Source organism: Falco cherrug, chromosome Z, assembly GCF_023634085.1.
Source record: "Falco cherrug isolate bFalChe1 chromosome Z, bFalChe1.pri, whole genome shotgun sequence".
Taxonomy (NCBI): Eukaryota; Metazoa; Chordata; class Aves; order Falconiformes; family Falconidae; genus Falco; species Falco cherrug.
In genome coordinates, this window is record NC_073720.1 from 6,517,258 (window position 1) to 6,543,291 (window position 26,034).

General features: G+C 37.1%; 1 protein-coding gene across 5 annotated transcripts in view; it reads right to left on the reverse strand.

Annotated features, from left to right (window-relative positions):
• PIK3C3 (phosphatidylinositol 3-kinase catalytic subunit type 3) overlaps nt 1–26,034 on the reverse strand; it is an 82,874-nt gene that overhangs the window by 9,001 nt on the left and 47,839 nt on the right. For 4 of the 5 annotated variants that reach the window (XM_027816227.2, XM_055698782.1, XM_014286412.3 and 1 more), the window contains 2 exons: nt 21,454–21,622; nt 15,783–15,873 (listed from right to left, as the gene is read on the reverse strand). In XM_027816227.2, coding sequence (XP_027672028.1) covers nt 15,783–15,873; nt 21,454–21,622 — 260 coding nt within the window. The remainder of the gene's footprint in view (nt 1–15,782; nt 15,874–21,453; nt 21,623–26,034) is intronic. The other variant, XR_008730199.1, reaches the window with a different exon arrangement.

The window sequence follows — 26,034 nt, forward strand, 5'->3', positions numbered from 1 at the left end:
CATTTCTTTACCAACAGGGTGGCCAAACACTAGAAAATGCTTCTAAAGAGGTGGTCAATACCCCAAGCCTGTCAGTGTTTAAGAGACATCTGGACAATGTTCTTAACAACATGCTTTAACTTGGTCATCCCTGAATTCATCAGGCAGTTGGACTAGATGATCACTGTAGGTCCCTTCCAACTGAAACAGTCTGCTCTGCTCTATTCTATTTTTTGGACAACAATGCTAACTTTAGGCACTCAATTTCCAAAACCCATTTGTGCTGTTAAAGACCTCCTAGTGAGTCCGTAACTCTCAGAATGAACTAGTCTAAGACAGAATCATAGAATAAAGTCCAACTGTAAACCTAACGCTGGCAAGTCCATCCCTAAACCATGTCCCTAAGGGCCACATTTACACATATTTTAAACACCTCCAGGGATGGTGACTCAATCACTTCCCTGAGAAGACTGTTCCAATGCTTGGCCACCCTTTCAGTGAACAAATTTTCCCTAATATTCAATTAAAACCTCCCCGAGAGCAACTTCAGGCCATTCCCTTTTGTCCTATCACTTGTACTTGGGAGAACAGACTGACCTCCACCATACTACAACCTCCTTTTGGGTAGTTGTGAAGAGTGATGAGGTCTCCCCTGAGACTCCTCCTCTCCAGGCCAAACACCCCCAGTTCCCTCAGCCGCTCCTCATAAGACACGTGCTCCAGACCCTGCACCAGCCTCATTGCCCGTCTCTGGACACGCTCCAGCACCGCAAGGTCTGTCTTGGAGTGAGGGACCCAAAACTGAACACAGGATTTGAGGTGCAGCGCTCCAGTGGTGCAAATCATCTCACCATGTTTCCATGATGGCAACACAGTTTTCCTGCTGCACAATGGCTTCCAGCTCCTCCTGGGTAGATGCACTTCAGTTGGCCTATTGATCCCACCACTTTTTGGTGGGGAGAAGCCCTAATTCCCATGTGACCATTCTCAGACACTTCTGTGGTTTCTAACACATCAATAACCCTTTACATCTTTGGTGCCGCATGGATCTCCATCCCCTGCCTCCACTGAGACGGCAGACTGAACAATGGACCCTGCTAACACACTGTCCCTGAGACACTGGTGTGCTGCCCCCAGTCTCATCTCTGCGAGCCTGGGTTTATCCCTTTCTTCCTTTAAATCTAAAGCTCTTTCAATGAGCCTAGATCCTAGTGTTCTCTAATCAATCCTATCCCCAAAGTTTAAAACTACTAGTCACCTTCCAAAGTAGTGCTGATCACAATATGAAAATTGCCCAGCAAATTCACATTACTTGCAGAAAATTAATTGCTGCCATTTTATCATGTGCTTTATTATCATAAAGATAAATTTCAAATTATGTGAGCTCTTGTGGAGCCCATCATATTAATCTACTTCAGTCTCCTGCATAATGAACTAGGTAAAATGGTATCCAACAATTTTTGCATCAAGTATGTAACTTGAGGTTTATCTGTGAGAATCTTTTTTACGGAGTCTTTACACCTAGACAGAGTGTTTCACATCCTAGGTAAATTGTTGCAATGATTAATTGTCCTATTTAACAATCATGACTTATTACCTGTCTGAATTTGTCCAATTTCCACCTCAAACAGTTGAACTCATTAAAACTTTTTATATTAAAAGAACTGTCCATCAGAAATCTCTCTTATGTAGGTAAATATGAAATGATTTAAGTTGCTTCTTAACTTCCTCCTGGATATGATTAAACAGACTGTTACGACTGAATGAAGTCCTTCCTGAACATTTTCCATGCATTCACTTTTTTGTAAGCATTGAGAAAAATGTGAGCCAAAGTATTTCAACAATGTTGCTAATAAGGTCGTTATTTGTGAGAAGATTCTACCATTTCTTCACATTTTGTATTATTTCTACGCACCAAGGATACCACATATTCTTTCTGATAGCAAAATTTTCTGAGATTTCAGTTTAGTATTGCTCTGCATTCTTTTCAAAGGCAATGTATTCCAGAGTAGTGCCCTTCAGCACTGCAATAAAAAGCATAAGCTAGCTTGCCAAGTATGGGAAGATAACGTTGTTTCACTGAAAACACTGTTTGTAACTCTGTTGCTGGAATGTTTGAAGTACGCATAAATTGATTATTTCCTTAACTTCCCTGCAAAAGGATGCCTGACCAATATGAAAGCATAGATTAAGCTGAAAAAGTTCAAACTCTCAAGGAAGCAAGTACCAAAGAGAGATTTAGAAGATATTTTAGGCTAATATTATAGAACTTTTATCTGCATAACACAAATGATGAGAAGGAAGTTTATTATCTCTCCACAGACATATTAGAAGTTTGACAGCCAATGAAGCACACAGTCGATTCGAATCCAACTGAATTTAATGGACTATCCACATGCTTACAATTATGCACAAGCTTAAATACGTCCCCAAATTAGAGCACAGACTTCTATCAGATCTATTCTCTTGTTCGTAGAAAAGGTGACGTAATGAGAATTCAGGAAAACTGCTAACTGCAGGTTTTTGGGGGAGTGGGCAGTAAAGTGCTGTAACACTCGTACAACTCTAGTAATCAAGCATTTCAGCTATCTTCTAATTTGTTTATAAAAGAACTTCTCAGAAAGTGTTGCAGTTAATGATGTTCAGATGCAGTGTCATTCTACTGAAATAAAGACTACTTAAACCCACTTCCCACCTTCCCCAGGAACAAACTGGCACACTTGATACACAGGGAAAGAAATCTACCCACAGTTAGATCTTAAAATCAGTTTGCAATTAACAGGAAAATCAAATACTGCCGAGTACTAGATCTTTGCATGGAAGTTTTCCAGCAGTACAATTAAAACAGACTGCTGCAGCCTAGCTGAGAAGAAACACGGTGAGACGACAAATCACCTCTTGAGCTGCAACAGCAGCAACAAGATTAATATGCACTGACTTACAGTTCTTGTAACAAAACCAGTAGTAATTCTTAATTGAAATCTCTGAGTTTCAAAGTAAGCCATGTATTCTAAAAGCCAACAGTTTCTCACAGAGGAGGTGCAACTAGAAGGAGATTTTTGCATGGTGTGAAAAAAAACCCAAAACATGAATCTGGGGAGTCGAATTCTGATGAGTTACAGGATTATCTCATTCCACACACTTAAAAAGAATGGCTACCCTGAAGGCATCAAAAATGTCCCACTTGAATTATTTACTTAGAATGCTCACTTTGGCTTTCAAATTAAGTGAATTGTTTTAGTTCAGCCATCAGCATTTGTCAAAGAGAAAAGAAACATACTTGATGAATCCGCTTAAACCTCTGTTTTGTTTCCAGAAAGGAAAGTTTTAAACAGCACAATGTATACATACATTGATTTTAAACATCAGGTCTCAACGGCAGAATTTGAATGTTTAAGGATGAAAAAGCTGGATAAAGATCTAGAGAGTCCATGAAGATATTGACATCAACGTGAAGCTTTCAAGTTGTCCACCTCCTATCCCCCTGTACAATGCAGTTTCATAATAAAGCATAAGAGAACAGGATTGCACAGTTATATGAATCTGCATGATTGCATTTTTTTTATACTTCAGTAAAATTTGAAGCATCCTGTAAGAAAGCTACTGTCAATTATCATGACAGAGCTCTTTTTTTTTCAAAACACAAAGAAAATAAAAAATTAAAAGGGGAAGAGAGTACAAACCATGAGGGACATTTCAGAAGAAAATACCAGGAGGTAAGGGGAGAAGCATTTAAGTATAAATTACTTGGAGCCAAACTGATGATGAGGAAAGAAAGCAAAGTGATCATCACTTGCTGCAGAATCACAAAGAGAATAGGAACTTAGCAAAGTAACGAGTGAAAAAAAGGAAAAAAAATGTTTTACAGTAAACCCACAAGAAACACTACTTTGCATCATGACTATCCCACCTAAAATTACTGGTTTGTTTCAACTATAGTTGAAACAAGCTCAAAGCAAAAAGAACTACAAGAGAAGGAACTGGATACTAGGTAGCTCCCTCACCTTCCAGCACAGTGTACAAAACCAATACAATAACAGATACAGTGGGGTTTTGGTGGTGGGGTTTTTTGTTGGGATTTTTTTTTTTTTCATTGTTGGTTCCCCCTGCCCCCGCCCCCCTAACTGATACATATCAAAGCTCTTCACACATTCCACTACATACATTACTCCACACATTCCATGCAATTAATTTCTCAGTGCCTGCAGAGATTGCAGATTAAAGCATTAACTAAAGAGTCTCCTTCTTTTAATGCAAAAATGAATTTATACAGTGCTTATTTTTAATATGGTCTAAAGTTTCATTTACACTTCTTATTTATAATCAGGTCACAGTTTGCAGATACATTATTATGCTTTCCAGAACAGTTTAAACTAAGGATTAAGGTGCTAAGATACATGAGTGTGTGTGTTTGAAATAACAAAATAACAAAACCAGACAGTTTTGACCACACTTTTGCTGAAAACCAAGCAAGCAAAACCCACCCAACCAACAACAACAAAAAACCCCAAACCCAAACCACAAAAACCTGGGGTGAGATCCCAGCCAGCATTAGAACAAACTTCCTCTCTTCCTCTACCTACCAAAATCAAACAAAACACCTCAACACAAAATTATTGGGCTACTTCATCTATTGTAAGAAAAACCCAGGATCCTCTGATGACACAGCCTGCTCACAGCAAACACTAGCCAGAACCCCACATCTTGAATTCTGGGGTAGGTAAAGGAAGTTCCACACTACAAATACTGTGGTGGTGAAGCAGAACATCATGAGAGATAAGACTGCAGCAGTGTCACGGGGGAAGGCGGGGGGGGTGGGGGGGTGGGGGGGGGGTGGGCAGGGGGCAGTGGGGAAATCCTCCCAACCCCAGGTGTTTGATCTGTCAGCCCCCCAGGAAAGCTGAGACCCTTGTGCCCGACCAGTCTGGTAGCGCCCTGTTGCGGGGACCCTTCACTGAACAGTCAAGCTGGATCAGAGGGTGATTCGACTGCCTTGTTCTCAGCGGGTCTGCCCACTTCACCTGAATGTGTTACCTGCTGCCAGCAAATGAAAGTGTCCACAAATGACTCACACTAGCCATTTATGGAATAACACTCTTCATAATAAAACGGTAACAAGTTAAGATCTGTGATTGCCAATGATAGGGACTATCTGCAAAAACAAGCTTGAAATGATACACAACCAAATTATATACAACCAAATCCTTACTTACTAGTAACAGCTAGCGTGAGTTAGTTATTTAGCAAACATAAAACAAATTTCTTACCCAACAGGCGCCTCTATGGGGAAGAAGACAGGTTCAGCCCATCGACTCATCCCAGAAGTACGATGAAGTCTTCCCTAACTCCTCCCCTGATTCATTCACTTTTTACACTTTCTTTGCTCTCAGGTGGAGCCTGAATGACTCTAGCCATACATTCTTTCATTATTGATTGGTGTAAACTTCTCTCGTTTTTATTTAAAGACATAGTTGATAAGAAATAGTGCATGCTTGGTGAGGGGTGGTCGTGCACTGGAGGTGGGTAACTTTGGGATGGAGGTGTGTGTTAGTATTAATACTAACGAGTTCATAATGAGCAAGGTTCATTCTAAGGAGAACAGTTTCACCACAGCTGTTGGCCCAGCAACGGACATCTCATGTATTTTCCATTTGACAGCCGCTATGCAGCTTATCGGCTGTACGGTACCATCAAGTTCCCAATCCTGCAGGGAGCAGAGCAGAGCAGAGCCTGGCCTTGGGGTCTCCACTCCGCTCCACCCTCCACTGCTCCTCTAGGACAGCAGGTTGTGTTGCTTAGGGAAGCACGGCGGAGTAGATTCCATGCACACTAACCATCCTGAAAGTGGCAACTCTATTTTTCCCTAAACAGGGTTGTTATAATACTGCAATTTCTATTAGGTCTCTTATTTTTCTATAATTTCACCTCTCCAAGTGATTTTCCCACATGCAGAAATTAAACTATTTCATGCAAAACACTGATATTTCCCACAAAAAAAAAACCAAAACCAAAAAAACAAACAACAAAAACCACATAAAACAAAACAAACACCAATGCACCAAAAATATCTGTTTTATAAATATGAAATTTCAAAACCTGTAAACTTTACATCTATTTACAATTGGGATATTTCATTATAAAAATGGAAGTTGTGAAGTTAACTGAAAGGGAAAGAGCATAACATCTACCAGAATAACAGGCCATGTTAACTGCTGGTAAACTTCCACATTCTTTTTCCTTAAAGCATCTTCACGGAGAACTAAAGACTACTGTTTTGAAAATTGTATCAAACATGTTGTATGAGGCTGATTTCACAGAAAACTCCCAGTCAGGTCCAAGAGCTGTGTACCATACAAAAATCAAGACAGCAATAAAGAGGAGGTGCAATACTCAAGAAAACCCTAATCATCATATCAAAAACTGCAGCTAAAGGTCTGAGACAATGGCAGGCTTGCATCTTCATTCAGTTGAATGAATCTCCAAGTTTACCCTTCTCTTTTTTGGTATTTTGTATTTTTGGAAGTGTGACAAGCTTAGAAGAGATCATACACAAACTGAGCTGGATTAAGTGCTAGCGCAGCTAAGTGCACTTCATTCCAAAGCTCCAAGATTTTCACTTATGCTTTTTGCTCCTTAACCACACGACTGCCCTTTTCCCTATCACCAAGATTTCTTATTTTTTGGGATTTTTTTTGTCCTAAAGTTTGGCCTACTGAACAGTATAGGGCGTAGTTATCCTTGTATGAAACTCACGAATTTTTCTTTTTTACCAGCAAGCATCTTCTCACTGCTAAAATATTAGCCAATGTGGATTAGGTACTTCAGGCTCAAGGTTAAGACAAGCTTTTTAGAAAACCTTATGAAGCTTTTATGAACTGCAGGACAGTATTTAAATCCAAAGTTCATGAATGTTTGTAGCTATGTTTTTCGCAATTACTGAAGAAATCAGTAATGAATTTTGAGGTAACACTTCACGGTACATATGAGAAACATTTCTCAATCCTGTTTAGTTTTCAGGCAAATTGTGAGTCAGCCAATCTGAAGACTTGTGACTGTTCTAGTATTTATTCTCGCAGCAACATTAAGCAGTGCTACTTGTGTTTTCTATGACTACTAGCTACATAATTTTATCATTCTAATATGGGATTGCTCATTGCACAGCTGCTAGAATTTAAGAGAAATTTCAGTGTCCTTTTTCATTGGGTCACAATATGCGTTGGATACAAGCACCCTGATAACAACTAAAATCTCAGGCAAAAATCAATTGACAGTCAAAAAAGAAAACAACAATATTTAGTGGGGTTTTCGTGATTGTTTTTCCTGGTTTGTCTTATAACTTGCCAAGAATCAGCATCCAAAATTCATGTAACAGAAATGGGTATTAAATGCTTGGCTTAACCCCTATCACGTTTCAGCTTTTTCAGCAAAAGACTTTCTTGCTTTCCCTGCTGCTTGCAGTCCAAACAACTCACAGTACAAACTATTCAGATGCTCTATTTGCATGAATAATTTAATCTGAAAGACTGTTCCAACAATAGCTTTTGTTTTCAAGGTTTTGATTTGAATAAACTACAGTTTCTAAATAAGGCTATATAGGCTTCTCTAATTTTGTTTTTTGGGGTTTTTTGTTTCGTTTTGTTGGGGGGGTTGGGGTTTTTTTGTTGTTTTGGGGGGTTTTTTTGGTAAACAGAAGCCAGTAAAGATGTTAGTGAACATCTCTAAACTGAATTTCCTTGAAAATCAGGGATTCAGTTGCTGCAGTACGCAAAGATGATACTGTCCCAGTTCAGAATTTCATCACATTGGCCAAGACTTTATAATCAAATAGCATGAGATAAAGCAACAGGAATACAGGAGTGTTCTCACACTCGATTCATGGTGTGATGTTTATTCCATCTTTTATTATTTTATTTTCAAATTAATTAATTTAGTTGCAAGACCAACAGTCTAGTAACAGAAAAGCTGAGAGTGCAGCTGCATCATCATTACCCAAATGGACAGAAACATGAACATCTGCATAGACAAAATAAGCTCCATATCAATGTGACAGTTTTTAAAAGAATAAACCTCCCCAGAGCAACAAGCAAATATAAATACTGAAACAAACACTCTAACCAGGCAAAACTGAGTTTCCTTCTCCTATAAAAGTAAACTTTGTCTTAGCATTAATGTATCTCAGAAGCGTTTCTCAGCTACGCCTTTTAACAAATACTTGTATTTTCAGGCAGGTGAAAAGGGACAGATACTCACTGTCTAAAAAGGCACATGAAGCACCAAATTAAAGTCCTTTACATTTCACTAATTTACAAACTCAACTCTCAACTAGCCAATGGCTAACTCCTGGGGAGGATAGAGAAGGGGGAAGGAGTGCAGGGCGTTTTACTACAACAGGGATGAAGAAACTGGCAAAATTAGCTCAGGCTGATGTGAATAAGCTGTAAATAATATGGTCAAGTTTGTATTCATAAACCAATATTCATTTTAATGCATAAATAAGCTTGTAATTGTATAGCGACAAAGGGGTTAAAATGTCTGAAAGATCATATAGACTGTTCTGGCAAGAAAGTTGCAAATCTCTGAAAGGGGAGCTGTCCTCCTTATCTGCAAAGCAAGCTGCCCTACCAAGGAGATAATGGGACAGCAGGATGGCCTTGAGTAAAATTACAAGGGGTATTGTAAAAACCCTGGGAAAGATTTCTACAAGTCTGCCAACTCATCACTTTTGAGAACTAAGGTGAAAAGTACACCATGAGGAAGACCTACGGCCTTCCTCCCATAGACCACTGCCCACATTCTAAAGACCCCGGCCCACAATTTTTGGAAGAATCTGCGCAAGCGTGAAGGACTGATAAGCTAATTAGCATACGAAGCGAGGGTAGGCGGGTTCAGGTGATGAATATGTATAGGCGTTAATGGAATATTCATTGTTTCATTCTATAAATATAAGATAATCTGCCCCTCTGGGTGTGTACGATTGGTGGAAGGATCCCCCGTACACCCGGCGCCAACAATAAAGAATACTTAATCACTAAGAAATTCTGAAGACATTCTTTGAAACAGGGCTTAGAAAAAATGTAGCTCAGAAACTCTTTCTGTACCTCCAGTCACATCACCCCTGCTCTACCTTTTACACCTGTAGAACAAAAATAAATTTACTTCAATATGTTTAATGTAAAAGGAACAAAATATGTCTGCTCTCTCTTCTTCCTAGTTTCCAAACACTTATGTTACCCATTTTTTTATTGAGGGGCATGAGATCTGGTCAATGTTTGCATAGACTTAGAAACACGGAGGGTGCTCTCAGTGTTAAACTCCATAGGAAGAAAATTCTCTACTCTTCTGAATGGTTTGTGTTAAATACCCAAAGGCACTATCAAAAGTGAATGGGGCTACTTTCACAAACAGCAGATACCAAATGCTTGCTGGAAGCCAGGTATTTGTGCCATCTATGCTCACAATAACCTCCCCTGTAAATGAAACTGTTGCAGCATCTTTGCAGCACCTTCTTCGATCAATGAGCATCTGAAACACAGTTCAGTCAATTAGGACACTGTCCTTTAATGCCTGCCGAGTCCTTTTGTGCACCAATGAATCACTGGTCCCTAATGTTTTCTAATTTAAAGGTCAAATTTTTTGCTATGAAGGACAGATAGAAATCATCTGGCTTTCCCGTAGAAAAATCAAAAGCTTTTTTTTGTTAGAAGGTGACAATGCTGAATACATTAGCTACATCTAAAAAGTGACGGTCTACCTCTTCCTTACACAGAACTGGCTCTATAATTGACTCCAGATTTTAGTCATTACTACTTAATTTTATAGCACGGGCTAACTTAAAAAAGGCCAACAATTAGCTATTAGTGCTGCAGCTGTACTAGAAATTAAAAAGCAAGTAGAAAAAAGGTATGTGGGGAAATCTTCATTGTATTACCAGTTACATTGACAAGTCAACATAAAGAGGTTTCAGCCCAGCCTTTTTCCTGAAAACTGAGAAGTGGAAAAGCATAAGCAAAGAGTGGAAAATCTAAAGGCAATTACCTCAGAGGCCACAGAAAGGGAGAGGCAAACTGGGGAGAATCTTCCACTACTTGTCAATTTAATTCCATTTTGTGACATTTTTGAACCAAAGCAAGTTTTCAAACAGCCTAAATCAGAGAGTGCCAGTAGGAGATGGTACCGTGAACCACGAGGTGAAACACACTAGACTGACACTTTTCTTTATAAATAGTACGGAGAGGACAAAAAGAGATGAAAGGATCAAAAAGACAACTAATTTTAAGCTCTGCAGCTACCTTCTCTTGGTCAAAAATTGACAAATGCTTTACTATTAAACAAAACACCAAGAATTTGAAGAGTGTTCCCATGGTTTTGAGGATGGACGATTTTGTGCAGTTGGTAATCACTGTCTTCTGGGGTTTTCGGTGGGGAAGAGTAGTGATCAACACTGCATTGAGGGAAGTGAGTCACTAAAGTTTTTTTTTTTACAGTTGAAAGGTACTAGCCAATTTATGTAGTGGGTATACAAACTGAAGGTGGATAGCTGGCTGGAAAACATTTTTCCATACACGCTCAAAAAATAGTTGTGAAACTCCAAACAGAGCTTTTTAGTTTTCAGGCCAATGCTGACTAACTCATTTTGAGTCCAGTTTTAGATGTGAGAATACATCATTAAGGTCAGCACTCACTGATACAACTTCTGAAAACAAATGTAAGTAAAAATGTATTGTGAAATTTTGGTATGCTCTAAAGCCACATCTCCAGTTGAGGTCATTAGGAATTTCTGGCTGTTTTCACACTACCAGGAAGGAAGTATCCACATTGTCATCTTTCTCTGGTAAGTAAAATCAGTTTGTGTAGAGCTTGCTCTCTTTTGGACAAAAAGAATGTGAAAGTACCTTCAGATGACAGGAACAGAGCACCCAGCTCTGCTTAACACCATCCTGTGCCATAAACCATGTCAAACAGGTATAAGCTATACTTATTTCCCAGAAAGCTGTACATGACACAAGCTGCTGTTCCAATTCTGCCTTCAAACGTATTCGATACGTATTTCTCCCAAGATATTTCACAATGACTGGACAGAAATAACAAGTGGACAATATGCTTCCAGTCAGATTTTCAACTTGATTATACAACTAGATTCTGCCAGTTAGCTCCTTGAGAAGTAACATTGTTACTGGAAGGTAGATGACTGTTTTGGCAAAACCAGTCTCCAATTAAAAGATCCTACCTGCCCTTTCGTTCCATAGGTTAGTAATAATACTCATGAACGCTTTCAGCACTCAAATTTTTCTAGAAAAAGTCTCATTTAACACTGAAATTCTTAAAAAAAAAATTAAAAAATCACAATTCAAATCACCCAATGCCTCACTGAAGAGAACATGCTCCACATAATTTTCCTTCATGATCTTGTTTCCTTTTTCGCCTGAACATAAGAAAGCCCAAGGATTGCTGATTTTCAGCCTTCTTTTCTATTCTAACTAGCAAGCATCCTGTTATAATATATATATGTCACAGGAAGTAACAAGACAGTACAAGAAATCAAGCCATACAAAGTGCCGTTACTATTCATTATTTAAATTTGTTTTATTCTAGCCATCATTATCATGTGGTATATGCAACTTATTTTAAAATTTATAATATGTATATGATTACAAAAATTATACCCTTATTCTGGCTCTAAAACTCAGAATATTATTTTCTGAAAGTTCACACATGGGGAACACCAAAAATATTCCCAAAGGCAGCTTTATGTGGTAGCAACTTCTCACATCTGGGTGTATTTTTCGCAGGCAGGTATTTCCTGCAACAAAGTATTGTCCTGCCTATCAGAAATGAAGATGATGTTATGACACCTTGTGAAGCCAAGGATTAGACTGGAACTTGAGCTACCATCTAACATTGCAATGCTTCCACTCAGAGGAACGAAAACTCTGACCACTGAAGAAATATATTTCCTCAGAAATAATCTTTAAAATAATTAATGCCCACTTAGTAACAGCAGTATAGCTGCACCTACTGAAAAAAATCCAGTATCAAAGATCTCTATGACAAATTAATTGTTTGCCACAATAACTTAAGTATAATTAACTCCCTTCAGTAAGCACTCCTTTGTTTAAAAACAAGAATATTTTTTTCTACTATATAATCTTCCTTGTAGTTTAATCATACACTAGTATTCTGATTTATCACCAAATTTAGGTATAAAGGTAACTTATCTAGTTACCTCAGTGACTTGACTTTAGCTGCCTGTGAGACCAGAGCCTCACTGGCTCATCCGTCCACTAAACCAAAAATGAGGGTTTCACTAAACATGTATTACTACGGCACCAATAAGGAAAATGGTGCCTATGAACTTCCCTCTGTGTAATGAAGCAGGATACCTTCCTAGATACAGAAACATTTGTAAACCTCCACTTTTGTTTCCCATGAAAGTGTATCGTAGTTGAAATGGCTATTGACTCAACTCACACATCAAAGGTAATTTAATTTTGCAGATCAGTCCAAAATGGATCTTCAGCTAATTTGAGTCTGTTGAAATATATATGGATTTTTTGTTTAAAGCTTTAAGAAAGAAAAAAAATAAAATCAATTGAGATGCTGAAAGCATTTATTTAATTTTCCTACAACAAGGTACAGTATTATCTTGTCAAATGACTGAAGAAACTTACTGCTCAGCCCAAGAGATGCAAGGCACCTTGTTCCTTTTTTTTATTAGTACTAACAAAGCTCGTAACTGATTTAAGACGGGCAAATGGGTCTTTAATATCCAAAAGAAGTTTTCTAACACATTATTAACAACAACAAAAGAATTACATACATCATTGTATATTGGATTAAGATGACTCCGATCCTAGCCCATTTACAGGAGATTTGCCATCAGGCTCTTTTTAAAGCAAAAAAGTAAAACTAAAAATTGAGAACTAAAGAAAACAATTACTGTCCTAGAGGCTTTGCACATAGTTGTATGCATTCAGTAGATCACAATATCCAGAACTGCCTCAAAGGGTCCTCTGTTCACCTACTCTTTACGGATCCCATTATGATGCATTATTTTTGCACAATTTCTAGGAGTATATTCAAAGGATACTTTTGGAACCAAAAGGACCAAACCTGCACTGTTAACAGGAGTTATAAACAGCTGAGCTGTCAGAGAAAAAAAAAAAAAAAAGAAAAAAAAAGGAAGAGAGTTTATATAAAATAACAATACTTGGGGAGGGCTGAAAACTATGAATTACAAATAAAACATTTATGAATAATCTAAACAATTTGGTTATCTTTCTGGTAATATCTTACTGTGTGGGTTTGGTTTTGTTTTTTAAAGGAACAAGCAACTGTAAATGAACTTACAGAACTTGTAAAACCTTTTCCTCTCAATCCATTTGAAAATGTGAAAGTGATTTACATACCTTATCAGAAAGAACTCACCTTACTGGTTCAGTTCTAGCTCTTTTCAAATTTTAAAGCCTCTGTGAACAGACAGGCTTGAACCTACCATGAGGGTAAAAGTCACAGCTCACCAAACTGCAGCACTGTGGGAGCTCAGGATCCCAATAACCAACCACAGCATTCGATCTAATAGTGATTTCCCATGTAGCAACTAAGCTTGTTTTTTTTCATGTGAAGGTGGCACTATTATTTAGATTTTTTAAGGGAATTTACAAGTAATCACATTGATTTAATTCATAGCTCCTAGAACTTCCTCTTAAACTTTGCCAACATCCATGATCTCCAGTGGGGTATAATACAAATATGCTTTACACAATCTCGATTTTTAACTACTGTACAGTGAACTGTAACATACCAGCTGTAGAAAAGACTTGGCTTTAAATTCTGTTTCTTGATTTGTTATTTCAAGAAAATTATACCGGGAATTTATATAAAGACTTCTAGAAGCATCTGAAATACTCAAATGTTGCTACACTGAAACAATCCTTTATAAATATTTTACAGAATCTGACATCCTATTATTAATTACAAAAAACAAAATACCCATGGACAGCACTTCTACAGAGTCTACCACTAAAGAATAAAATGCCAATATACTACTAAGAAACAAGGACATTGCATATTAATTGGGAGTGAACACTGGGAGACTCCAACTGATAAAAGAAAAATGTCAGAGCTCATGAAGACAGAGCATTCCAGGCAAGAATGAACACTATCACGTCAAGCAACAGTGAACTCTGGACAAAGATGAGTAAGGTTAAAATGCGTGCCGAGTCTCAAAACTTATTGCTGCAAACATGAAAGAATCAGCACTCCTGGAATTCAATGAAACAGTCAGTTTGATCTCTTTATGACTACTTCAGTCAACAACAAACTTCCCAAAATTAGCCCCTGCCCTATGTACAGATACATACATCAATTTCTCCTAGGATTTATTTTGCACCTATTTGTAAACTTTGCAACCTAAAAGGTTTTCCCCTCCTTACTGTATCATGGAAGTAAACCAAAAAAATCCCACGTACTTTCCATTTTTCCCATAGGTTGCTAGTACTACACATCTCTCCTCTATAAAAATTTATAGATGTGTTGCAAGCATACCGTTAGGAATGTCCCTTCAAAAACAGGTGTGTCTACAAAAATGTAGTTACCCCCAGAGCTTAGGAGGTATTGAAACATTTTGGTCTTCTACTGTAAGCCTTTATCTCCCACATTCTATTTAAGTAACCTACTCAACCTTTGTAGGCATTTAGGGACAAAGTTGTGGCTCAAATATTGATATGGAAAAAGAACTAGCTGTTGGTTTCTCAGGAAAATAACCAGGTTCAGGGAGGGCTGTCATCTTTACCACAAAATACTTCTGGCTAGCTCAGCCTTCCTGAAAACAGAATTGAATAGCTACATGAACTCTGTATCAATTTGAAACCAAGAAACTCTGAAATCCTCAACTTTTTGCAGGCTAAAGGAAAAATAAGGTTGGAGTCATAGTTTAGTTTTCTTTAAGGAAATCATATTGGAACATGAAATATTAAAGATTCTGAATATCTGTTCTCATAACTTATTGAAAACACGCAAGAAAAGCCTATTTTAGAGAAAACCCGCTGCTTGAATAAAAATTACACTGAACTGATTTCCATTGGATATACAGGCTCCACAAAGTCTTTTGTAGAATTAAAACAGATAGCCCTTCACTGTAAATCAGGTTATAAAAAAACCCAACATTTGCCTAAATGTTAGTGTAATGCAATCTAGATGAACATTTATACAGTATCTTTGATGTCAATTGTTGTTGAAACATCAAATGGAGGAAAATGATACAGGCTGGTGCAAAGGGACAAAGCAAGAATTATGGGACATGAGTTTGTTTTCACAATAAACAACAATGTCTTTGTGATGAAGATATACAAGTCTACTGGCTTTAAATCTTCAGCAGACCAGTTTTATACCTACGAGTAGACTAGTCTTACAAAACCATCCATGACTTACAGGATTCTAGACTAGATGGAACAATCTTTCATGATACAGTCCATGTTGATTGCTTCACTGATCAAAAGTTTCATACAGTGGAATCACTGTTCTTAGCAGAATGCTAAAATACCACTTGGAATGGAGTGCTACAGCAGACTCCTCACTACAGCACAGACGATAAAAAGCACTTCCGCATTTATGGGCACATGTGCTAAGTGATCTCAAAAGTATATTCTCCTACCTTTAACTTTAATGTTCTAGAAATCGCTGAGAATTTCTAAGACAGGAGCAAGTACTTTCAGGTCAGTTACAAGTAAGTTACCACAAGTAACTGAAAACTTCATGCCATGATGACTTTGGTTACTGAAAGACAAGGAAAGGTTTCCAGTTACCTTTTTAACAGTCTTGTCAGGTTCAAGAGCAATATCTGGAATGTTGGCATCCACCATGAGGGAAAATAAGTTCAAGATCAAGTTGGAATACCTAAGCATAAGAAGAGCAAATTAGGTACAACACTTTGTAACCTATACAAAAGACATTTTGTAAACAACTTCATTTAAGAAATCATCATCTTAGTATGAATTGGTAATGCTTCAGGGGAGATGCATTAATAACACTGTAGTTCAATGTATTTATATTAAAAACATAGGATATCTGCTATTCGCAGTGTAAGTTTAAACCTCAAACTGTCTCAAACTGCCAAAACTGACGACTGCTTGGTTTTGTTACAATTTTCTAAAAATTGCCAGAACATTTATTCAGACACACATCGAATAAAAAAATGTGATTTCGTATATTGTAAGATTTAATACCATTTTCTACCTCTAGTAGTATAAACATATGCTGGAATATTGATGTAAAGGTTATTTTTTATATATTAAAAAAAAGATATCAGAGATACAGCGGTGTTACACAAATTAGCATTCAAAAAGTTGAAGTCTTCACAATTACAAGAAACAATTTTTCAAGTTGTTGCAAGGGCTTTTGCCATAACAAGTTGAATATAAGTGATTTAACCAGATCCAAGTCTGCAGTTGCTCACTTAAGCTGCAATAACAATGGCGTGCTACACTTATGAAGTACAAATACACCATTTATAACCATTAAAAAAGACAAGACAGTGCACAGTTTAAAGTTTTAGTATGGTGTTGAAGTCCTCACGAATCTTTTAAAGAACACCATTTTGCCCTCACAGGAGATTAACTGTAGAGATGTTTTTTGAAAGGATAATTTTCAAGCTGTTCAACATACACTGAACTTCCTCTGCAAGGAGATCTAGTCCCCTTTCACAGACAAAGTACATAACTGACTTCAAAATCTGAAATACTGCTTTGCTAAGAGCACTAGAAGCTTCACAGATAATATAAAATGAATTCTTAGCAGCAAAACTTCTTTATTAGCAAGCTGCTGAATATATGTAACCTGACAATTTCAAGTAGCACGAAGTATTTTAACTACACAAAACGACTGCTGCATAGCCATATTTTACAAAGTAAATACTACTCCAAAAAAATTAAATGTCTCTCTAAAAAAGCATAATTCTATCAAAAATTCTTGACACTTCATTATTATCTGGAACTAGCATTACCTAACACACTCTAATAAAAGTTTTAACTCTTTGTAACACAAATATTTAACATAAACTGTTTGGGCAGAGATCTTCATTGTCTTAAGTTACTTCAGCTACTCTTCTTCACCTTCCCAGGGGCAAGGGGCTGGAATCGGGAAAATAACTTTTATGAAAGACAGACAGACAGAGAAAAGTTACACTACCATTTTGTTTCAGATCTGGCTAAGGAATCTGGCAGTCAAGTTGCTTTGGTGCCAGGAACAGACACCACAGGTTTTAAAGAATTTTTTTTCTATTTGCCTGAAAAAAGTGTATCTCACTTTAAACATGTTTAAATCTTACAGCTACATTTTCTCAAGTCTCTTCTTAGGTTGTTGGTAGCTTCCGCTGGTAGTTCTCCCTTTGAACTGAGCTAGGAGTCCAGAGTCTCAGAGTCTCTTTTGCTCTTGAACCACACAGAGGATAAAAGCTTATGAGCACTAGAGGTTACTGAGGTTATTTAAGTGATGGAGGTTTGTAAGAGAGATTTCACAGGTCTAGGTAACATTGCTAGACGCCAGTTAAGAGCTGGTTCTGTTTCACAGAATTAAGTCTTTTTGTTCTTGGTGCTTAAAAGTAAAAGCACTAGAAGCATAAGATCATCTGAAGACCCTAATTTAAAAAAAGAAACAAAATCAAGGACAGGTAATTTTTTTGGGGGGGGAGTATGGAACGAGAAGATACAGAAATTAGGAAAGAGCTTCTCACTGTATCTTCAGGTCTCTCCTCTGCCCCTCACCCTGACATTTAACTCAGTTATCAACTAGATGGCAGTCCTAAGGATGAAAAAGAGCTTATTAAGTAAACTTGTTAGCTGCCTCTAGGATCCTTGTCACATTCCACACATTTTTAGAAAGCGTATTTAAAAACTGGAACTTGACAAGAGGTAAGAGATTCCTGCTTCAGACAGCTGGCTGTCATTCTTCCCTTGGGCAATATCCTTGACAAATACGCCAAGAGGTTCACAACTGGTCAACTGACAGCCAAAATTCATCCTAAGATTAGACATTTTGCTGAAACACCTGCATTAGGAATCTGACCTGTGAAAAACAAAATGCCTTCATCAGGCCAGTCATATCACTCTGACATCTATGTTACAAAGACCTCTGGAACGGCTGACCCCCATCCACAGCCAGAAAGAACAAGAAGCTGTTTTTCTAGGTTTAAGGAGCTTCAATTAAGTACCTAAATCTGACTCTAAATCCTTTTCATGTAAATACATTCTTTGTTTTCCTCAAAGCTCAGTACAAATTAATTTGCAAACTAAATGAGAACTCAACTACACTGGAGGTTGATTAAACTTCTAGTTTCCACATGAAGTGCTAAAAAAACCCAAGGTTTTGTAAAAATTTAAGAAATCCAACAAAATAACTCCTACACAGAAGAGGCCTCATACATACCAAGAAAGAAATGCACATTAGACAGAAGTTCCAATTCTCACTGCAATCTTTTCTGAGAAAAGCAACTTTTTTCTTTTTAAGTGCTTAATATATCATCAAATATATACATGCTTGATCCTAAGCACTCCTTTATGTATTTTTTTTTTTCAGCATTTACTGGCTTCTTTGCATACAGATGTCCTAAACCAACTGAGTATTTAGGCTGTTGACATTCCAATACTTCTATCAAATTCAAAGCCACAAACTTCCACTACAAAGACAGGACCGGACAGCACAGCATACAGTTTTCTGCAGTACCAAACTAAAGCCCCGTTTACCTCGTCTAACACAGAAATTCCTAAGTTTAAAATGTCATAACCTTTTCCGCAGTATAACTTGGGAACCCCCAGGACCCATCTCTTGTCAAGACTACATATAGTCCCCCAATCAGTATCATGACCCAGTTAGCTACAATAAACCATGGCATTTATTCCTCCAATAGTATTTCCTTGCAGCCCAGACTTGAGCAAAACTGACCTGATCCTTTCCAGTTTCACTTTTGGTTTTTCCTCTTCACAATGTAGCTCCAGCTTCTAGAAGACTATCCAGACCCTGCACTGCCTAGCTACAACCTTATCAAAGAATCAGCCCTTCCCAAGGGCCATCACAGCTTTCCACTTGTTGCCTACAGCACTTTTCATTTAGATCTATATGGCCACCTCTGTCCACTATACCACTGAGAACAGATTGGGGAAAAGTCTGAGCCAGCAGGATATCCCAACCATACAGAGCCAATCTCATCCCAAAGTACAGCTTCTCTCCCTAATTACTTCCTACTCCTTTGTCCTTATCTGTGCCCACTAACTCAAACTGAACATCAAAATTCCCACATGACTAACACAGGGGAACCCTTATTTGGGAAGGGACAGTACAGTCTCTAACCTCACTCTGGAAACAACTCTGAAGTGTGGCTGGATTCTTCTTGGCTGGATCCTGCTGAGAATGTGTAAACTGGGGATTCTCAAAGGATGGGAAGTGCTGACACATATCAGGACTTAATATTTTTAAATAGGCTCAACATGTATAACAAAGGTGTAAAAGGCTGCTACAGCCCAAGTGACAATGCAAGCTCTGTTGCCAGCCACAATTTGCTCTGTGACACATTGAAAAAGCAGAGGCTGTGCCTTTGATACAGCACTGCTGACAAACACACAGGACTGATGTTCAAAAAAGTGGACAGCACCGCCCACACCCTCCAGGAAAAAATACAAACAAACAAAACCAATAAAAACCTGCACATCAATGATCATATGCCAAACTACTTCAACCTAAACCAATGAACTATTTTTCCACTTGCAAGTTTTAAAATGTTTTAATTGGTTTCACTGTGCAACACCCATTCCACCAGGAATCCTGAAACACTTGAGAAACAGCACTTAGAAGACATACAGAACTGTCTGTACCCCAGGGAAATAAAGAAGAAAGAAGATGACAGAGATGTCAGAGTTTGCATTTTGTCTTAGCAATCAGAGGTTATAATTTCACACTACTTAGCCAGAAGAATTATCTGTGAATGGGTTTGTGTCAACATGCAGAACTGTTAGAACTAAGCCATTCCACCTCCAATACTTTTTCAACAAGTAATCTTAATAATTTTTAGTTCTAGTTGCTTAAAGTAATAGTTACACTAATACTAACATTATCCTATGCTACCTTTGTTGAAAACCTTTTAAGATATTTATCCAGCACCATCTAAAAATACTTTCCTATTTAACTGAATAAATATTGGAGAAACTACAATTGCAACTACAATCCCCGACATTAAAAATGAAACCACCTTAACCTACAGTTTAGTTTGATACCCAAACTACTGCTAGACTCCACAGTTAATTATGATCTTTGTAGCAAATCACTGCATAAATTCATGCCATGGATCATCTTTCACTGACACAACAGACCTTTCCATTGAAACATCTAAGTTTAAACAACAACAATTCCAGTACTTCACAATAAAAATATACAGTATTACAAAAGTTTTGAGCAACATTTAGAACATGGACTATACATAACCTTTCTGATTCTTCTCTGAAGTCATGAATGTTGTTTGCTAATAACATGCCATTGTTTTTTCATGCTGCTGAACTGCTTTTAATCCATTAACAAAGTCAGTTCATAAACCAACTACTTACTCTCTTTTTAAGAAAACTACAGCAAGATTAACAAAACCACATTTTTAATTGGTATCCCTGACTGCCTGCTTCTTACACTGTATGTACTTGTCACATAGGCTTTTCACATGACTGATTTTTTTCCACATATTTGGAGGTTTATGTTATGCAATCTTGGTAAGTGAAATTCTTTCATCTCCATTGAACACGTACTAAATCAAATCACTGGACAAACCAAGACTGCTTACCTGTGTTCTGTTCAAACAGAGCACAGCTGAGCTATCTGGCTCAGAAAGTTGATGGTAAGTAACATAGTCACTGTGAAAGAATGAAGCTGAATCCAAGTTAAAGTAAAGATCTGTTGGCCTGTAAGTAGATACAGTCTAAAGAGGTTTTTGCTGTCACAGTTTTTGGTATCTACAGAAACTGCTAACGTACCTGTCACTACAAGTAGCTAATCTTTGTCCCGCAGGCCCTGAACCCAGCTAAGCTTATGTATGTGTCATCTTCAAGCCAAAAAATTTGGTCATCACTGATCTAAACTGGAGAAAGATAAAGCAGGAAATGAATAGTGACTTAAAAAGACGGTTCCTTGATTATCAATAATGAGATAAAAAGTTGCTTAAGGGCAAAAACGTATCAAAAAAGCAAGATATAATTTACACCCTACAGGAGTTCTTAAAACCCCCACTACTGGGGGCCTTAACATGAAGGACATTTACACTCAAGCTCTGTTACACCAATGCCATCATGTTTTCATTCCATTGCTTCATACAAATTCTTGTGTCTACATTCAGACTTCAAACAAGTTTTGAATTTTCAACAAAAGTATTTTCTCTGATTCATTTACTCCTCTCCTGTATTAACGTGGCTCTAATAAATGTTAGTATAAACCTAGTATTGTTACCTGCGGAGATGGAGAAAGGCTGTGTAGCACTGCTTACGGAACTCCTGGTACTGTTCACTCTGCGTGCCTCCCATACCTTCCACCATCTCCTTATTGAGCTTCATTGGGGGAGGTAGAGGCTTAGGGTCCCGACCCAAAATATAACCAAAGTCAATGTGAAATAGTTTACCTGTAGAAGGAAAGGCAAACACTTCACATTGTATCAAATCTTGGTGCAAACATTTATCACCTTTATATGCAATCTCCAGAAGATGCTAAGCAGCTCAAAAAAACCCAAAAAAATTACAGTTCACTGTTTTCTCTAAGGCTTATAAGTATGTATTTTATATCTTCAGCTGCCAATTTGAAATTATGGGTTTAAAACAAGTAAAGCTGATTTGAAATTAATTAAAAGTACTAAAAATCTTTTTTTTTTTTTTAATTTAAAAAAACTAACAAGTTGAGATTTTCTGCCTTTTTTTTTTTTACATGGAATACATACACAAAGACTGAATATTGAAACTGGTCAGTAGATACTAAATGCACAGTTATATAATAGACACTACTAGTTCTTTGTGCTTTCTTTAGAATTTGTTGGCAAATTACAATATTAACACACAAACTGCATTAATTTTAGTATCCCATTTTGTTTCTGTGGCATGAAGTATCTTATTTTAGTTGTTTTAAATTTACTAAAAGGAAAACAAGACTCATGATCCTATGAGTGACCTTTTGAAGCTGCTAAATAACAAAGAAGATTTCAAAGCCATTTCAAAATTCTTCCTAGTTATTTGAGTAAGATTAACATTTATCAACAGTTTTCATACATATTGAAGAAACATCACTATGATTCTAAATTTGAAATTTTATTTCCCATGTGCCAAAGTCTGTCTTTTGTTTTTTCAGTACTAAAATGCAAGAGTTCTATGAGTTGATCATTACCTTTCCCTTCTCAGATCAACGACTACATATAAAATGTATCTGCAGCATTAACTTGACAAAAACTTATATATATCTTGCTTCAAATGCACAAAGCACTTCCCTTCTTATGAAGAGCTTGTGTGCTGCCATGCTGTTTACAATATTGCTCAGATATTTGTTGGTGAGTATTCACTGCATTGTCTTCCAATAGTACTAAACCATGTGAGAAGCAATAGGTGGTAAAAAGAATAACTGAAACACTAGCAAGTTTCCAAAAACCTTCCAGATAATCTGAAGATTAAATATTATATAAATACACAAACTAAAATGTTGTCAACAGAAAATAGGAAAATTCTGTTGTCAACAGAAAATGAAAATTCGTAACTCTTAGGAAGCAGTTTCTAGGAACATTCTTGGCTCAAGTAGAAAATACTGATCCCACAAAGCAAAAAGAAGTTTCTGAAAGTGTTCTGCAAACAAATTTTCAGTTTGAAATGCATCATTTAAACAATGAATTGGGCCATACCAGAGCTGCATTACAAAAAGATAGTAAGAATGCAGATATGCAAGAAATATTTATATTAAATACATTTTTTACAATATGCATATAAATGAAATCTGTTAAGCGATTTCCTTAGGACAGAGAGAAACCATCTTCCTGAGCTTTGCAGTAATGAGTAGTCAGGACGTAAATTAAGAGGCACAAAAAACTGATGTATATTTGAACCAAAAGGTTTTGCATCCAAAGCGAAGCTACCCAGTGACATTAATGAATTTAAATCTTATATGACTAATTATAGAGGAGGATGAAATGTAGATACAAGATGGAAGATCTCTTAAACAAGGAAGTAGAAAATTATTAGCATGATTGTTATCTGACAGTCACAGCACAGAACATACAGAGTCTTGCTTCAGAATTACGGAACCAAACAGTATTATGGACAGAGCACTGTTTGCCAAGCGGTATCTTAACCTGAAGCATCTGTATTCACTTTAACCATAAGCTTAGGTATTCAGCACTCTTGGGGGGGGGGGCAGAAAGAACAGTCAGTATTTTTCAATTAGTCACCCCTCTTTGACCATTTCATTGAATAATAATGTTCTATCAGAGAAGGCTGCTTGAGATCTCTCATAAGCACTCTTCTTCAACCCAAGAAACAAATTCCATCACAGTCAATTTTCTAAGGGAGATCACAAGGATGCTTAATAAGCAGGCAAAGTATATGCTAGTTGATAAATGCCACAACCATTACATTTTGCATACCTATTGTGCTAAAAAAAAAACAAAAAAACAAACCCTCCGTTCCTTCAATAGTTTTTCAAGCTGTTACAGGAGTTTCTTTTAGAGCACTAACTTCTTGAAGTAGGCGCTCTGATATATACAACCCCTCTCACCCTTAAGTTACAAGAAATGTTTAATTAAAAAGTTTGGGGGGTCTGTTTTCTGTTCAATTATTCAAACCTGTCACCTTGAAGAGTCAAGAGACAACATTTTGAATAAAACAGAAACTCTTGTGGTAGTAATTAAATCCTTTTTTTAGTTTGCTCTAGAGATAGGCAGTAAGAGGCAATGATTAATAATTTAAATTGGTAAAAAATGATGCACCTAAAACATTCAAAAGCGTTTTAAGAGCTGACTGATATAGGTTCATATAAATTAGATATCAAATACTGTACTTACGCATTTTTAGGAATCAAGTGTAAAAGAAAGTATAAGATGAGGCCATCCTGCATTAGCATTATAGCTTTCCTAGCTGTACTTCAAAATTTGGTAGACTTTTAGCTGACTCAAAATGTATGTCAAAAGCTTTCATTTAAATACATTAAATCATTTTTCAAATTTACGTATTAAATAGACAACTCATTTTCATTTGTGCAGCTTCTCCAGGTTCAATCAAACCAGTATACCGTATTACAGAAGGTTCCCCTAGGTGCTGGCCTGAGGATGCTACACAGTACAGACTACCAGGCAGCATGAGGGAGTACTGCAGTTCTAGAGCTTTCTATGGAAAAGCCTGACTTACATTCTCCTCAAGGACCTTATTACAGTGTGAACAACTGAACAGCAAGCCTGCTTTGGACAAATGAAATTGGTTGTATATGTAGTACTGAAAATTCAGTGAAGCTTATATTATTATTATTTATATTAGTATATATATAGGATGTATATAGTCTTTATACATATTTTATAATATTTACATTGTTATTTATAAATAATCATCAATTTAATAAACTTGACTATTGGAAAACGTATAATCTAAGATAAAAAGTTGCAAGTAGCTCAAGTGACAATCCCAAGTGAAATTTGTATCAAGGCATAACATTGAGCATCCCACTTTCACGATATTAATGAATGCAATAATTAGACTACCACTCAGTATAAGCTCTCTTATAAGAGCAAGACTGGAGAAAGTTTCTGGTACCTATTTGATAAGGTGTAGTGCCAGAAAATACTAGTAGTAGCAGAAAAAGCAGGATAAAAATAGTAATATCAACACTCGGACCACTGTTGCAGATTATATGAACATCAAACAAACAAACAAACAAACAAACATCACCCTGATCTAGAAATTACTGAAATTGTAATTTAAGAGGACAAAAATACATTTAGTAAGAATTTTTAGTCTGTAAGAGTTGACTTTCATTGTGAATAGCATATTGTCTCCGATGTTAGCAATCACTCCTGATACACATCTGTACAGAGGCAAAAACTGCCAGCAACAAATTTAAACATGTATTTTTCTTCAAGAGCACAGTTCCTCAAAACTGTACACATTTGAAATCTGTCAGCCTTAAGTATATGACAATACTTAAAAAATGACCTTGTCTAGTAATCACAGCTGAGAAACAGTCTACAGGAGAATCAGCATCTCATTTGGGCAGGTATTGAGTGAGGTTTTTTAGTTCCGGAGTGTCACACGATTTCTGTGGTTTGTATTTGAAAATTCCTGAAAGTTACGTAACTTGGCTGAGAAAAAGCATACCTTCTCAACTGAATTTAGAAGACGACTCTTTAAACCTTTATAAACAACGGTTGAACTTGGAAGGGACCTCTGAAGGACATCTGGTCCAACCTCCTGGTTGAACAGGGCCTGCTGGGCTGCCTTGCCCAGGACTATGTCTGGATGGTTTCTGAGTATCTCCGAGGATGGAGACTCTACAACCTCTTTGGGCAACCTGTTCCAGTGCCTCATCACCTTCACCGTGAGTAACAATTCATACTCAGTGTGGTATTTATATACACTTATCATCTATCCTCCTGGCAAATTAAGACTGCTTGTGAACTTTGTGTAACGCTATTTTTCTAAAGGCTTTGAACTTCTATGTTTTATAAAACTATTACATTTCCTTCCTTCAATATACACATAGTGCCGGTGCCATAACACATACCGTTCAGTCTCTCAGACCATCATGTGAGTCTCTCAGACCTCAGCTTCTAATCCATTTTCTTCAGATCTATTACATCTCAATTTAAAGGGCTCCTAATCAGTCATGCTGAAAGGCAAAACTGGACTTCTAGTTTTGGTTTATTAGTGTTCCTGAATGACAGCTAAGCCATATGGGTGATGGGTTTTTTTTGTTCAAGTCCACTTTTAAACTAAAAGAGCAGTTACTTTAGACAACAGGTGAAACAGATTTCATCCTCTGAGATTCTTACATTCTTGCAGAGCTAGATACAAA